At 40.3% G+C, this 14,186-nt stretch overlaps 2 protein-coding genes across 2 annotated transcripts in view; both read left to right on the plus strand.

The window, feature by feature from the left end:
* Positions 1 to 659: 659 nt before the first annotated feature.
* nxf1a (nuclear RNA export factor 1a) lies at positions 660 to 10,077 on the plus strand. Its single transcript, XM_086158615.1, has 21 exons — positions 660 to 880; positions 1,449 to 1,656; positions 2,023 to 2,167; positions 2,253 to 2,336; positions 2,448 to 2,552; positions 2,856 to 2,936; positions 3,125 to 3,194; positions 3,374 to 3,462; positions 3,588 to 3,695; positions 3,825 to 3,934; positions 6,740 to 6,776; positions 7,044 to 7,112; positions 7,279 to 7,334; positions 8,271 to 8,378; positions 8,476 to 8,534; positions 8,642 to 8,757; positions 8,853 to 8,895; positions 8,987 to 9,065; positions 9,382 to 9,564; positions 9,660 to 9,720; positions 9,806 to 10,077. Exons 1-21 carry the CDS (start codon positions 856 to 858, stop codon positions 9,842 to 9,844), a joined length of 1,875 nt encoding a protein of 624 aa, XP_086014741.1. The 5' UTR covers positions 660 to 855; the 3' UTR covers positions 9,845 to 10,077.
* A 797-nt stretch (positions 10,078 to 10,874) lies between these two features.
* Positions 10,875 to 14,186, plus strand: part of atg2a (autophagy related 2A) — a 29,362-nt gene continuing 26,050 nt past the window's right edge. Inside the window, exons 1-4 of the mRNA XM_086158608.1 lie at positions 10,875 to 11,798; positions 12,115 to 12,277; positions 12,533 to 12,682; positions 12,988 to 13,090. Coding sequence (XP_086014734.1) covers positions 11,628 to 11,798; positions 12,115 to 12,277; positions 12,533 to 12,682; positions 12,988 to 13,090 — 587 coding nt within the window. The 5' untranslated portion in view covers positions 10,875 to 11,627. The remainder of the gene's footprint in view (positions 11,799 to 12,114; positions 12,278 to 12,532; positions 12,683 to 12,987; positions 13,091 to 14,186) is intronic.

The following is a 14,186-nucleotide window of genomic DNA, read 5'->3' on the forward strand; positions in this document are numbered from 1 at the left end:
GTCAATCGGTGTCAGAACTTATGGCAAAACTTGAGAATCATCTGAAACCTCTGAGAGTTGAAACATGGAGATAAACTAAGTACATTTGCAACGATAGGATTTGACAACGGTCTACTTTGGGAAGTTGCTAAATTTGTCAGTGTGAGGAATATTGTGGTGAACCTCAGGTTTGCAAATAAGATACAAGTCTATTTGTCTCTTGCAAACCTAAGCTTCGCCACAATATGACTGTACCTAACTAACAGGGTTCATTGAGTGGTTACTGAAAAATGTAGGGATATAATTAAAGACTTGATCCACAAAACTATCTAGCTGTGGATGATGTAGAAGGAACGCATACACAGCCATATGAGCTTGTTTCCTGTTAGCTCTAGTTTTAGCCCGTTCGTGGAAACACAAACTGCCATGAGTTTCTTCGCCATAATTAATCTGGTTTGACGTCTGTGGGTGGTAGGGGCGGCTCTGTAGCGTTGTTGTGTGACACGGTTGTTTTTAAGTACGCTCTGTGAAGTTTTTAGTCTCTTTACGCTCCAAAGAGACACAGTGCCGCCGTTGTCATAGCTGCGCGTTAACACACAGGCTTTGTTCACATTCCCGCCGTGAGGCTGGAGAGCACCGGAAGGGTTTCAGTACGCGAGATGTACTTCCGTTGTCTCCTCAATGCGTCGAAGCTAGCTAGGCTACATCCAGCTGGCAAAGATCCTTTCGTTTGAGCTCTTTGCCAGCTTTTTAAGAGATCTGGGATGATCCGCTTTCGTTCGAAGCTCAGTCTATTTGTTTCCTGAAGAGAGTGGCTACAATTTGCGTTTACATACACAGATCTGTGCTTTTTAATCCATCACCGTATACCGAAATATGGCGGATGGAGGGCATTACTACGGTAAGAAAGACTTTGCCGTTCACTCCGTTAACCCCACATCTTTTCTCCACTTTTTACGATTTTCCTTTAGATTACGATGACTTTTGGGTGGGGAGAGATGTGAGAAGCTCTTGGTCAAATGTCCCAGGAGGTAAAATTACAACTCCGGGCCACCGGAGCCGAACGTATCACTAGGTCGATTGTAATACAATGCTAGTACATTTCGTCAACGAGAATTGTCAATGACGTTGTTCCGTTGTAGAAGGAGAAGTGTTCCAGTCGTGACTGTCCTTGCTGGATTCACATACAACGTCATTTATTGATGCATATTTCGATTTGTTCCCTGTTAACGTGCAAGCTCAATTTTTGGTATCATTATTAAATCACTATTTTGTAAGTTATACCAGTTCCATAATCGAAAAATGTCCCAATATTTGGTTGTAGTCAGAGGTCAACATTATATGTTTGCTTCTCGCTTGTGTTTTTCTTGTAATTTCCTTATTTTGATTTGATCCTCATGTATCATTTGTATACTTTAACTGCAAAGGAGCAGATTAAATTTGTAACATCAAATTGTTTTACCTCTCAGAGCATGATGACAGGACTGGCCCACAGTTCCGCAGTCATAAAAATCGAGGTTCCCATAAGGGCCGTTACAATGACAAAGGACGACGTGACCGTCCCCGTGGAGGTCACTCTGGAGGCTTCGGTTGCCCTGGACCACGGTCTCGTCTTGAAGACGATGGAGATGTAACCATGAGCGACAACTCACAAGACAGCACCTCTCATAATAGATTGTAAGTGTGTCTGATGGCCCTGTGTGATGTGTGTGTGTGTGCTTCAGATGGATGAAGACAATCTTCATAAACGTTGCCAAGCTCAGGAGGAACACCTTTTAAATGAAAATACAACTAGACACATTTATTCTAGAGTGCATGTTGTGCAAGACCTATTTTCTGATGAGTTTCATTCTCAAACCATGTTTGCCTTAATTTCCTGTTTTTGACCACTACTGTACTCTGTGGTAGATCAGCCCTCACTCTTTTTGAATTTATATACTTAAAAGTTTGCAGATTATGAAAGTGTTTTTTGATCCACAGTATTTTGAATTATTACTGAACAATATGATTATTTACATTTTTTAACCTTATGTCATCACTCAGTGACCCCTATGGAAGACATCTAAGGAAAGATGGGAGATTTGAGAGACGCAAAGGAGGTGGCCGAGGAGGCTTTCGAGCAGACAGAGGTGGACGGGGTGGTGGTGGAATTAGAGGCATGAACCGGTCAGGCTGGTACAAAGTGACGGTGTGTATTGTATCAGTCAACACAAAATTTTCACACCTGTTTATTTTGAGTGTTTGAGTGCTTACTTTCCTCCCATGTTCAACAGATACCACATGGTAGAAAATACGACAAGAAATGGTTGTTGACAGCTCTTCAGAATATCTGTTCAATATCCTACACACCTGTTCAGGTGAGGTTTAGCTGGATTAATGAAAGCTTAAACAGGCTGATTTAAAGCCATGTGTTTTGGCAATTAATTTAGGATAACAGAATAAATGTTTGTCTCTTTCCAACCATTTAGTATCACGTTGACCGGAACAAAGCCCACTTCTATGTGGATGATTCCTCTGCTGCAAGTGCTTTACATAAATGTTCTCACAAGATCACAGACACAGATGGTTATAAGGTATGTTGATTCAAACCTGTGATCTCTACAACTGGTGTGTATTCAAACTGTAATACCCCTGAATGATTGAGTTTCCCGTGTATGATGGCCGATTCAAAAAAGTTCAACTCCTCTGTTTCCTACCAAATGTAGATAAGATACTTTGTACTGTCACGGTATACTTTGTATAATCTTTTATTTTGCTTTAACGTTTACAAATCAGACAAACCATTAACGTTTGAATAAATTTTTTAAATCATTATTTGAATAAACACAGAGTATTGGTTACTATCTGTTTACCATATCAATGTTAATTTCTCACAGGTGGAGGTGCATGTAAACTCCAGTGCTCCACCGTCAATGCTCCAGTCTGACCTAAAGCCTGAACATGTGGAGCATCTCAAGGTGAGATAGAAATAGATATCCGTCAACATTATGCCTCGAGATCACAAAATTCATGCTCAAAATATGATCACGATTATGTGATGGGATATATTTTACTCAACGGGTTCTCTGGTCTTTGACCGTGTTGAAAACTAATTTAAAAATGTCTACAAGAACTGTTCCGATCAGTCTTTTCTTATCTTTCACAGCAATGCATGGCAAAACGATTTGATGGTTCACAGCAATCACTGGACTTGAGCAACATACGGACGGACCCTGGTAATTATATGTTAAACATTTTCATGCATCGTTTAACACTAACTGACCGTGTTTACCAATTCAAGGATTTTTCAAGGCTAGCAGAGTGTGTTGTTTTACATCTTTGAAAATTAAGTCATAACCTCAATGTAGTTGTATATTTATGTAATATTTTGCTTCATTTTTGTTTTCTGTAACAGACCTTGTGTCACAGAATGTCGAAGTCATCCTAAATAGGAAAACAAACATGGAAGCTGTCATCAAAGTCATTGAAGAAAACATTCCAGAGGTGGTTATTTTTACACACATCTGTTTTTGTTTTCCCCTTAGGCAAAATCTTGAGCGTAAAATCAATCTTTTGATGTACCAACCCAGTCAGCTTTTCCATAGTGTCTACTCCTCTTCACTTTTCAGCTGGCTGGCTTGAACATGAGCAACAACCGTATCCATAAATTGGATGATTTTTCTGAATTGGTTACCAAAGTGCCTAATCTGAAGACCCTCAACCTTTCCAATAATGAGGTGAGAGGAATACATGGATCCATAATTTATATGTAATGACAAACCAGGAAGTAATGTATTAATTTATCTTTGATTTGATCCTGCTCACATTTTTTTATTTGGTTGATCTGTTTCTGTGTGACCAAACAGCTGAAGTCAGACCGGGAGCTGGACAAGGTGAAAGGCTTGAAGCTTGTTGAGCTGTGGCTGAACAGAAACCCCTTGTGTGAACTCTTCAAGGATCAAGCCTCTTATATCAGGTCAGTCATTGCCTGGGAGGGGTGACCAAGAGTTTTTATCCAGAGTACAGTGGTATGATTGTTTGTGCCTGGAGTTTCACCTCTGAAGTTAATCAGTGCACCAAGGGTTAACCGTGTCAGGTCTGAAGATGGACAAGCACTTCCTGTCCAGCGGTAGATTGTTTGTATGAAGCAAAATTAAAATATCTGTATGTCTTTGTATTTGGGATTATTTTCTTCCTTCATTTTACAGGGTTTACCATGATTAAGATGTAATTGTGGTACAGGATTGCTAACTGAATCAAAATTTAGATTTAAATGGTTTCTTCTTAAAAGGCTTAAGCTTTCAGCTGCTCCAGAAGCATGAGCTGTGCTCCCTATTCAACTTTTGTCTCGACTCTTCTGGTGTGATTTGATGTTCTCAGTGAAGCTTTACCCAGCATCCCCTGCTGCCTGTTGAGTCATTGCTTAAACTGGTGGCATGCCATCACACTACTGATGGTGTAGAACTCAAATGAACGTTACTCATGAATCTTAAATGCCATCACCCTCTCAACAAAGTTCAGCTGAACGGCTGTCAAAAAATATATCTGAACCATCCCTTAAGCAATACTGTGCGACACTGTAGGTTGTTTTGTTTTGGAGAACGGCCAATCCACAGTTGTCTTGACCAAAGTGCGGATGAAATAAACCACTCATCCACTGACGACTCATCCACCGATAATACCCTTGCCCACTTGGCTTCCTGTATCAGGCGAGTATGGAAGGCTGGATAGCCCATGACGGGTAAGATCCCACCTTGAAACTTTGGGACAACCTAAGGCAGGCACAGTCACGATTACTCTGCCTCAGTCCCCATGAGCACTGCCTCACTGATATGGTGGCGATTAGAAACAGAACATGGGACTTCACAGGAAATGCCGTTGGGCTGAGACGGAAAGGGACATGTCATCAATGATGAGCCCAATGTCAAGGGGGGAAATAAGCCTTTATTTTTCCACTCATTTAGTACTTTTCCGCCTCAACAGGCACCTGCTGTTTAGTGAATGCACTGGACAGAGTTTGACAACTGTTTTTTCAAAGCTAAGGGAAATGTTTTCTGAACAGAAATTTGAAAGCGTTTTGCCTGATAGAAGTCAAGCGGGGAAATGATCTCCACTTCCAACGTGCTGATGGCTGTGTTCAGTACAAAAAGCTCTGATAACAATTTTAAACACTGTGGTGGTAATAACTTAAACCAATGCCCCATGGTGCCTCTGTATCCAGAGTTGTACTGATATCAACTTTGTGAATTATGGGATGCAAGCCAGAAACACCAATTTCCTCGGAATTCATGGTGATGATTATATAAAATGAACATATGCTGTCTTTGGCTCTGCAGCAGTAGAAGTCTCATCGGGTCAGCAGTGGGTGCTTGGTCAATCTTACTGAGATGAGCTGTCTTTTTTCAGGTTCTCGTCCTTTGCTGATAATAATGGGCGACAGGATAAACAAACTTCACATCATAGTCCTCATGTGTTCAGCCATCATTATTTTGGCTGTGTTTGAGATCGCCTTTTTTTCAGCCAAGGGAGAATTCAACTTTTTCTTTCTATCCAGACCCCTCTTTTATTTTGTGTTAGTGCACATTAATTTTTTCTTTATCACTTGACCACAGTTTGCAGGCAACTACTGAGACTGGCAGTAACCACTTCTCTCCCAGCACCCTGACTTATTTATTTCACTGTTACAGATGGAAGTAACTACAGTTTCAAATGTATACTCCCATACACCAGGAATCCATACATGTATGTGTGTGTGTTTTTGTGTACCTGGAAAAATGTATTTGTTGCTTTTTTATGCCAGATCTGTGTATATCTTCATTTTGGGGGGAAGGGTAAGTATACATGCTGGTAAGTTCTCTTTGGGTTTGGAAGTGCTGTCCCAGTATGTACCCGAAGGAGGGTCTATAAATGGATTCATTTGCTGACAGAGAACGATAAATCCTATGGTTCTGGTGGCAGAAAGTTTCCTGAAGTATCTAAGGGATCATTTTCCCAAAAAGCGTGCTAACTAAAGTTGTGATTTTATCTTATTATTTATTTATTTGTTTGTTTGTTTGTTTATTTTTACTGCTTTGGTCCAACTTATGAAGTTGTGTTTAGTTGATTTTTATGAAAACCAGCAGTTATAATGACAATTTATGTTAAGAACCGGTGAAGATGACCGGTAGATAGACATCGTACTTGTGTTGCATTAGTAAGAACTAATGACATAATGAAGTTGGTGTGTGTTTATAAATGGACTAAATTAGCCACTCATATCAAAGTATGTTATCTGCTGAAAAATTAACGTATTGTTTTAGGTGATGGTGAGATACAACATTGCACTTTGTCTCACATACATTTTTAATCTTTTGGGGTCTAGAATTATTGTTGAGGTGTTTCCTTGCCACGATTACTTATCTGCGTGATATTGCATCATGGATTTCCAATCAAATTTGTTCTCAGATCTAGATGTATTTGTTTCTGCGCCCAGACAAAATAACCATGCACATAATTTAAACAGCAAACTGGCAAACTATTTTAATTGGCTTAATGTGCCTTGCCTATTGCTTCAATCCAAATGTACCTTTATATGGTAATGTTCTCTATGTGAAGTGTGACACCTAGTGGCAGTTTTGTGTGCACTGCGCAAACTACTATCACTATTCTTTACATTGTTCCACATTACATTAAGTTGACTGGTGGGTGTGACTGATTGTACAGCAGTTGTTATGGTCGCTAATGTGTGTGTAGGTCTGTGGGATGATAATCTAAATGTCCTTGATTTTTGTTCCTTTACCAGCGCTGTGCGACAGAGGTTTCCCCGGCTTCTCAAACTGGCAAGTCGATCACATAATTTATACACTGTCAGGTTTTTGTAGCTTTTGCAGTCAAATCAAAAAAATAAACTCATACACTCAATTAGGAAGCATGCGAATTTGAGAGAAAGACCATTTTTAAGATCAGTTCATACCCAACAATCTTTATGTATTGCAACAGTTTTTTTTAACTAATGAAGTATTTTGAGGTGTGAATCACATCACAAGAATTGAATATAATGCAGGAAAAGGTCCAGGTTAGATATGATATTTCTGATTTCCATGCAGGATGGTCATGATCTTCCTCCACCAATTGGATTTGATGTGGAAACACCCACCGCTATACCACCCTGCAAGGTGAATGGTTTAATTACATGATGACTGAAGTTAGTAGAATAGAAACAGTTGCCTCGTCTGGTGTAAATTTTTCTTTTTTTCTTTTTTTTTTCTTTTTTAGATATCACTGTGGTGACTTTAATGTTTAATAACTTTAAATGTGTGTACATTTTTGCTGTACCCTCAGGGAAGTTGTTTCGCCTCAGATGAAATCAAGGCTCTCATCCTGCGATTCTTGCAACAGTGGGTGTACCCATTTTCTTTTGGACATTTTTTTTATTACCTTTGTGTTGGTTTCCTTCCAAGAGTACCAGAAAACAGAACACTATCAGAGACTTGTAGGACAAAATGCAGTGACTCACAAGGAGATTTTTTTTCCATATCACCAAAATATCCACCTCTTAATGTTATTTGTCTTTTAATTTGCCAAACACTTTGCAGTACATGCTTGCAATTGTGATGCTTTCAGTTAGCTTACTTTCCCTCCGAAACTTTTTTTAACACTAAAGTCACAAAAAGGTACAAGCATCGTTTTTGTTTAGTGTATTTACATTTTTTCCCCATAAAGTATTCGAACCCCCCAGTCTCTGTGACTTTTACTAAAAGTGAGTCAGGTAGCTTGTACTAAATCCAGATGTTAAATTTGGAATTTATACCTTAGAGCACCAATGGGAAAAAAGACCTGCGTGATTCATCTTGCGCTAATGGATATTAAACATTTTTACATTACAATGGCAACACATCTATTTCTCTTAATGTTTGTGATAGAGCTTTTTCTATAAATCATAGGCTATGTTACAATATGGAGAGAAAGAAACAATGAAGGGGAGTCATTGCACCGGACAGTCTCTTGACATGGCGATGTTTCCTGGTGTAGTTCACATTGAATTAGCCTAAAGGAGAACCAGTGCCTCCTCAAAGTGATACTGCCCCCCACCCCCCCTTGTTCTGGTATTGATGCCAGCAATCTATTCAATATTGGAGTACACAGAGACATAAATAAAACAGAAATTGGACAGCAAAAAAAAGCCACAGGTTGAATGAAGAAAAAAAAAGAGAAATCAAACATACATAAAAGAATGTAAGGATTTTTATCAGTAATTTACTTTTAAAATTCCATGCAGTGAGCATTGGATGAGAGAATTACAGCATTAACTTAAATTACGTCTTGACTTTCAGGTACTACAGTATATATGACTCTGGAGACAGACAGCCACTCCTTGATGCTTACCATGATGGAGCTTCGTTATCCCTCACAACACCTTTCTCATCCCAAAATCCTTCAAGGTTAGTACACATGTCTTCATTTTTACCGTTTACATATCCCTTTGTGAACGCCAGTTTTATTCAGAGTGAGTCAGTGTTCTTTTCCTCTGGTGTTTAGATCAAGTTTGGGAGAATATCACAAAGATACTCGGAATTTGAAGAGGATTAAAGACCCAAGTGAGTAAATTTGGTTTGCTGTTGACCTACGGAATTTCTGTTTTTTTCAGCTGAGTATTTTGGCCGATATGTTCTTTGTCATGCCTTCGAAAATGTGCCTCTTTCAGCAATTCGATTCAGACTGCTGAAGCATACGCGACTAAATGTGGTGGCTTTCCTCAATGAACTGCCCAAAACTCAACACGACATCGCCTCCTTTACCATTGATGTGAACACCTACACAGTGAGTTCATGTTTGCTCTGCAGGGTTATGGGTTAGCATTTGTCCTTGACACAGCCAGGATCATCTAAAATCAAACAAATATTTCCCATTTACAGAACACACTACTAACTTTCACCGTGAGTGGAATCTTTAAAGAAGGTAAGGTAGTTTTTTTGTTGCCATCCCAGTTTTATTCCGATTTTACCACGCCCATTTTGAATTTTGCCTGATGTTAAACTGTCTCTTTCAGTTGCTTTTGATGGTAAATCCCGAGATTCCACCATGGCCTTCTCTCGTGTGTTCATCACAGTCCCGGCAGGAAATTCTGGGTAAGTGTAGATCCCTGTGGTTATGTTGTTGACGCACACGATAGACAACACATGTGCCCCTACTCTTTATACTTTCTGTCAAAAATGGTTTTCATACTATCATTCTTATGTTCAATATATTACTCTAGTCCCTATTCCATATATCACTTTTTTATTTCAACTTGTGTTTAAAAAAAAACTACTGATGAAACAGTGCATTGTGTTTGTTTTATCTCAGTGCTTAAATTTAGTACTATAATTTGACATGAGATTGCAACAAACATATGAGCCCCACCCTTTGCAATTTCTCACTGTTTACTCTGTTCATTTTCAACAGTTTGTGCATCGTCAATGACCAGCTTTTCATTCGGATGGCTACAACAGAGGAAATCCGCAGAGCCTTTGTAGCTCCCGCCCCAACGCCGTCCTCCAGCCCTGTGCCCACACTCACTGCTCCTCAGCAGGAAATGCTTACAGCCTTTTCACAGAAGTCTGGTATGAACCTGGAATGGTCACAGAAGTAAGTCTTGGATTAACAAGAAAATGTAAACATTTCCCATTTTGGATGAAATATTTTTGCATCACCCTTTATATTGCCTCCATGTTTTTTATCAGGTGTCTGCAAGACAATGAGTGGGATTTCAATCGAGCAGCAAATGTCTTCACTCAATTAAAGGTTAGCTGGGCTTTTTTCTCCAAACAGGTTTTATGACTCATGTTACACGAAGGCACTAATATCTTTCTTCTATTTCTTTTTGCAGACTGAAGGAAAGATCCCTGATGTTGCATTCATAAAATAAAAGGCTCAGTCAAACCTCTGCGAAAGAAAAATTTGCAGTAATTTTAATTTTATTTGTTTTACCAGTTTGCCTTTCATTTGGACTAAAGTAAATCGAAATAAAGTTTGTGTAGAAGGATTTTGTTATAAAAGATCAATGTCAGAGCTATTTGACCTAAAGATGTGTCATATAATTTTTGTTTATTTGTATAGAAGTCACTACATTTTCTTAGTAATAAAGACGTGGTCAGTGTTGCCATGTGCTCTTCTTTATTGTTAAACAAACAATGAAAAAAAAGTTGTTAATGATAGATTGGTGATGTAAAGGGTCAAAGTTCATCCATGAAAAGACTGATTTCCCATGCATGTGTGCAGGATAAGCCTGAGAGTTCATGGATTGGTGGTGAAGTTTTTGATTAACACATTAGATCCATTTGCATTCCTTTGTGAAGCAAAAAGGGAACTAGCATTAAAGCATAATGGATTTTAAACACATCAACATACATCTGAATTTAAAATGATACTGCAAAGACATAGGTTTGATTTTCATATTTAGTACAGTCCAGGTTTTACATCTGATTCACTTTCTGACACCACCCTCTGAATTTAACTGGAAGTAAGTATCAGGTGTAATGTTTGATAAAGGAGTATCATCAAGAATGAAAGAAAAGGTGTACAAGATGTTTGGTCAGCTACAGCAAGGCAGACTTTGTGGGTGAATGAGAAGGATCTGAGTACAATGGTGAGGTTACAGCAAGTGGAGAGAAGAGAAGGTGGAAAAGGAGACAGCAAAGAGAAATGTTTTCATTGCAGTTGAAAAGATTTAGTTGAAATAACTAAAAATTGCATCCCATCAGCTCTGGCTCTAATTACTAATCTATATTCTTGTTGTGTAGGGGTATGAATACAGCAGATTTGTCCTCAGTTCATTACCAACTACTTTATAGTTTACTCTTTTAGCCCAAAGCAATTTACAAAGAGCAACCGATTTCTTCATCTCACAACATTATCACTTTAATGCCTGTAGTTACTTGTCAGTAATACATTTTTAATAACTGGATTTTAATTAACACTTGTGTTTCTGCTTTATTTTTTCAAACCGCAATGAACAAAAAAAATCTTTAATCACTGACATACTTTAACTTCATTGTGTGTGCTGGAGGTTGATCAAAATTGATAAAACTACATAAATGATAGCTAGGAAATATGTCACAGGATTATATAATTTGATATCTGAATCTGCAAGGCCAATACGTTAAGATAATGTAGATTACTCGATTTATTAATTCTGATACATTTCTACATAATTAATACAGTCTAGGATACAGTTCGCCCTTACCAAGATGGCGTGTGTGGGCTGTCATATTTTCATTTCTGCGGTCCTACTTCCGGTACGATGACGTAGGACGTACGGACGTCCTCGCCATACCTTCGGTTTGCGAATGATAACAATAAACAACCCTGAGACGAGAGGGACGCAGTAACGGAACCGACCGCTCCAGTCCGACAGAATAGCGCCGTGATCATGAGCGGGGACGGACAAGAACAGCTGCACTAACGTATCGACGAGAAGCGGCGGACTCTCGTCGGTTCTGACACAAAGGATTTTCGTGTGTTTTGTGTCCAGCCCGGGGGAGAAGGACAGTTAGGCTTTACCCATACCCCTAGCCCCGTCTAGCTAGCTTTGGCTCATTCCTGGCTTTGCCCACTTCGTGTCCGTCTGTTATGCAGTTGCCAGCGGACTGTACTCGCACTCGGTTTCCTCCGCCTCCTCTTCGCTCCCTCTCCCCGCGCTTTCCGGCCCTATGTCTCGCTGGCTCTTCCCCTGGTCGGGCTCAATCAAGAAGCGGGCCTGTCGGTACCTCTTACAGCACTACCTCGGTCACTTTCTGCAGGAGCGCCTGAGCTTGGACCAACTGGGTTTGGACCTGTACAATGGCAGCGGTGTCATCCGAGAAATTAACCTCGACGTCTGGGTAAGTTCGATTGTACCCCCCCCCCCGCCACCCCACGCCAGCTGCAGCAGGCGGTAGACATGGTGTGTTTTCGTCGGACTCACGCACACTTGGGTGTTTCGCAACAGCGCTCCGACTTCAATAACAATCTCCCTACGCCAAACGTCATGCTGTCAGCCTAGCTCGCGTTTCTTCGAGGAAACCAGCAGTCCCAAGTGTTTAAACAGCCCCGATCTAGTCACTCGTCCGGATCCTGTGAACCCCATGACTTCCTCGGTCGTTTTTGTTGACATCTCCTCTTTGTTGTCCCTCACCGGTTGCTTCCTCTTTCCTCCAGGCGGTCAATGAGCTCCTGGAGTCTCTGGGAGCTCCCCTGGAGATAGCCGATGGTTTTGTGAGCAGCATCGAAGTCACCATCCCCTGGCAAGCCCTGCTCACCGATCACTGCACCTTAAAAGTTTCCGGCCTCCAAATAACATGTCGACCCAAGTACCGGACCAGTAAGTTCAGGACAGGTGGCAGTAAAACATCAGTCAGGATCATGCCGTCCCCATGCTGTTACTTGTCAGGATTCTCTTTGTTTGTCCCAGAGCATCCACAATGTCACAAGTAAAAATCAGATCTAGGAGACCCCACATCGGTGCTATGACAGGGGGATCTGTTGCGGGATATGTTTGGTCCTCAGAATGCTGCGCTCACGTTTGATATTCGATATCTTGTACATGTCGCATTCATACATGGTGTGTTCTACTCAGGTGGGGGCTGGGACTCCGAAGGCTGGTCATCGAGCATGACATCCAGTATGCAGCTGGCTCAGGAGTGTCTGAAGGACCCGCCGGAGGCATCCGAGGAGCCACCCGCTCCACTGGAGGGTCTCGAAATGTTTGCTCAAACCATTGAGACAGGTGAGTCTCACGGCGGCTCACAGGTGCGACTGGAAAGTCAGCATTTTTCTGCATATTGTGTGAAACGCTTGATGTCGAGAGTAATCATATATCTTGTTTGAAATAGTTTTCTTAGAAATGAACTCACCATGTGAATGGGAAACGGTCCCTAACCTCCACGCAACACTTTTAAGTCCACTTTCAAAAGAAATTAGGAAATGATGCACCTATTTGTGGCGCAAGCTGGTTTGTGTTGCTCTCTGACTGATGCATCGTGAATAACCTTACATCGGGTGCACCCGTTTGGGTCTCATCTTTATTTGCAGTCCTTCGTCGTATTAAAGTCACCTTCCTCGACACCATCGTCCGCATCGAGCACCAGCCCCTGGGCCTGGAGACAGGCGTCGCCTTAGAGGTGCACATTAAGCGGTAGGTTGCCTCTTTTCGTGGACATTTTGCTGCAAGAAATTAAAACAAAACAGAGCCTTTGACTCATTGACCCGCGGGATAGTTTAGTAATACATTTTGGACCAAAGACTATGGTATCCTGTCTTCCAGTAATTAATGCTACGATATATATAAAAGTTTATGCACGGACATAAGATATAAAATCGTTAATATAAAATGGAGGTATTTTACATTTTCTTTCACATTTTGCAGATAGACAAAACTCTATTTGCCACAGTCCCACACAGAATCATTCTAATTCGAAATATGACTGTCCGCTACATGTAAATGCCCTGTCCCAGGTCTTGCGTTGAAAATATAGAAACTGTTGTATTTTCAATAAAACAAGTTATATGTTGCCCTCCTACAGCCAATTAGATTATTTGGTTGCAATAACTTGCTTATGTGAACTTCTGGATCTTAAGAGACGCACATGGGATTGTTGTAGTTGTAATTAAATATAGGAGTTTGAATATGTTCTGCGCTAGGTATTACTTTAGAAAATCAAATATTAAAATTCAAGTATTTTACATTTTCCTGCTGTAGCATCTGTATATAAACATTAGTACAGTCCAAACATTTCTTTGCATTTCACAATTCCAAGATGAGGGAACTCTGCTTGTTAAGTCCTGGTTTTCAGTGTACTTGTGAATTGTTGTTCAAGGCATTTAAGACAAAAAATACCCCTTTGACTCTTGCTAGACGGAAAAAATGGAAAACCAGCATCACAATGTAAGCTGCTTCCAATATTTCCAAAATCTTTTCTCATATTGCTCTTTACATGCTTAGCTCCTTTTTTGTTTTTCATCCTCATGATGAGCATGAGAATGTGTCATGAGAAAAATTAAACTCTGACATCACCACTTACGGTACAGCTGGTGGAGAGAGGAAACTTGATGCAAGTGAAGATTTCCTTTGTGTTTATTTATTTAAAGTCAGATAAGAACAAGCAAAATAATAAGCTTTGGTATTCTGGCCTTGTGTTATCAAACAGCCTTGTGTGTTAAACCAGTCGTTACAGATGAAGTCCCCTCATTCAGCCTGGTTTGTCTTTTAATAACTGCAGCTTGCCAGCTTG

The sequence above is a fragment of the Fistularia commersonii genome, chromosome 13 (assembly GCF_037954325.1).
Source record: "Fistularia commersonii isolate RoL2024-O1a breed Wild chromosome 13, RoL_Fcom_v1.0, whole genome shotgun sequence".
NCBI classification, from domain to species: Eukaryota; Metazoa; Chordata; class Actinopteri; order Syngnathiformes; family Fistulariidae; genus Fistularia; species Fistularia commersonii.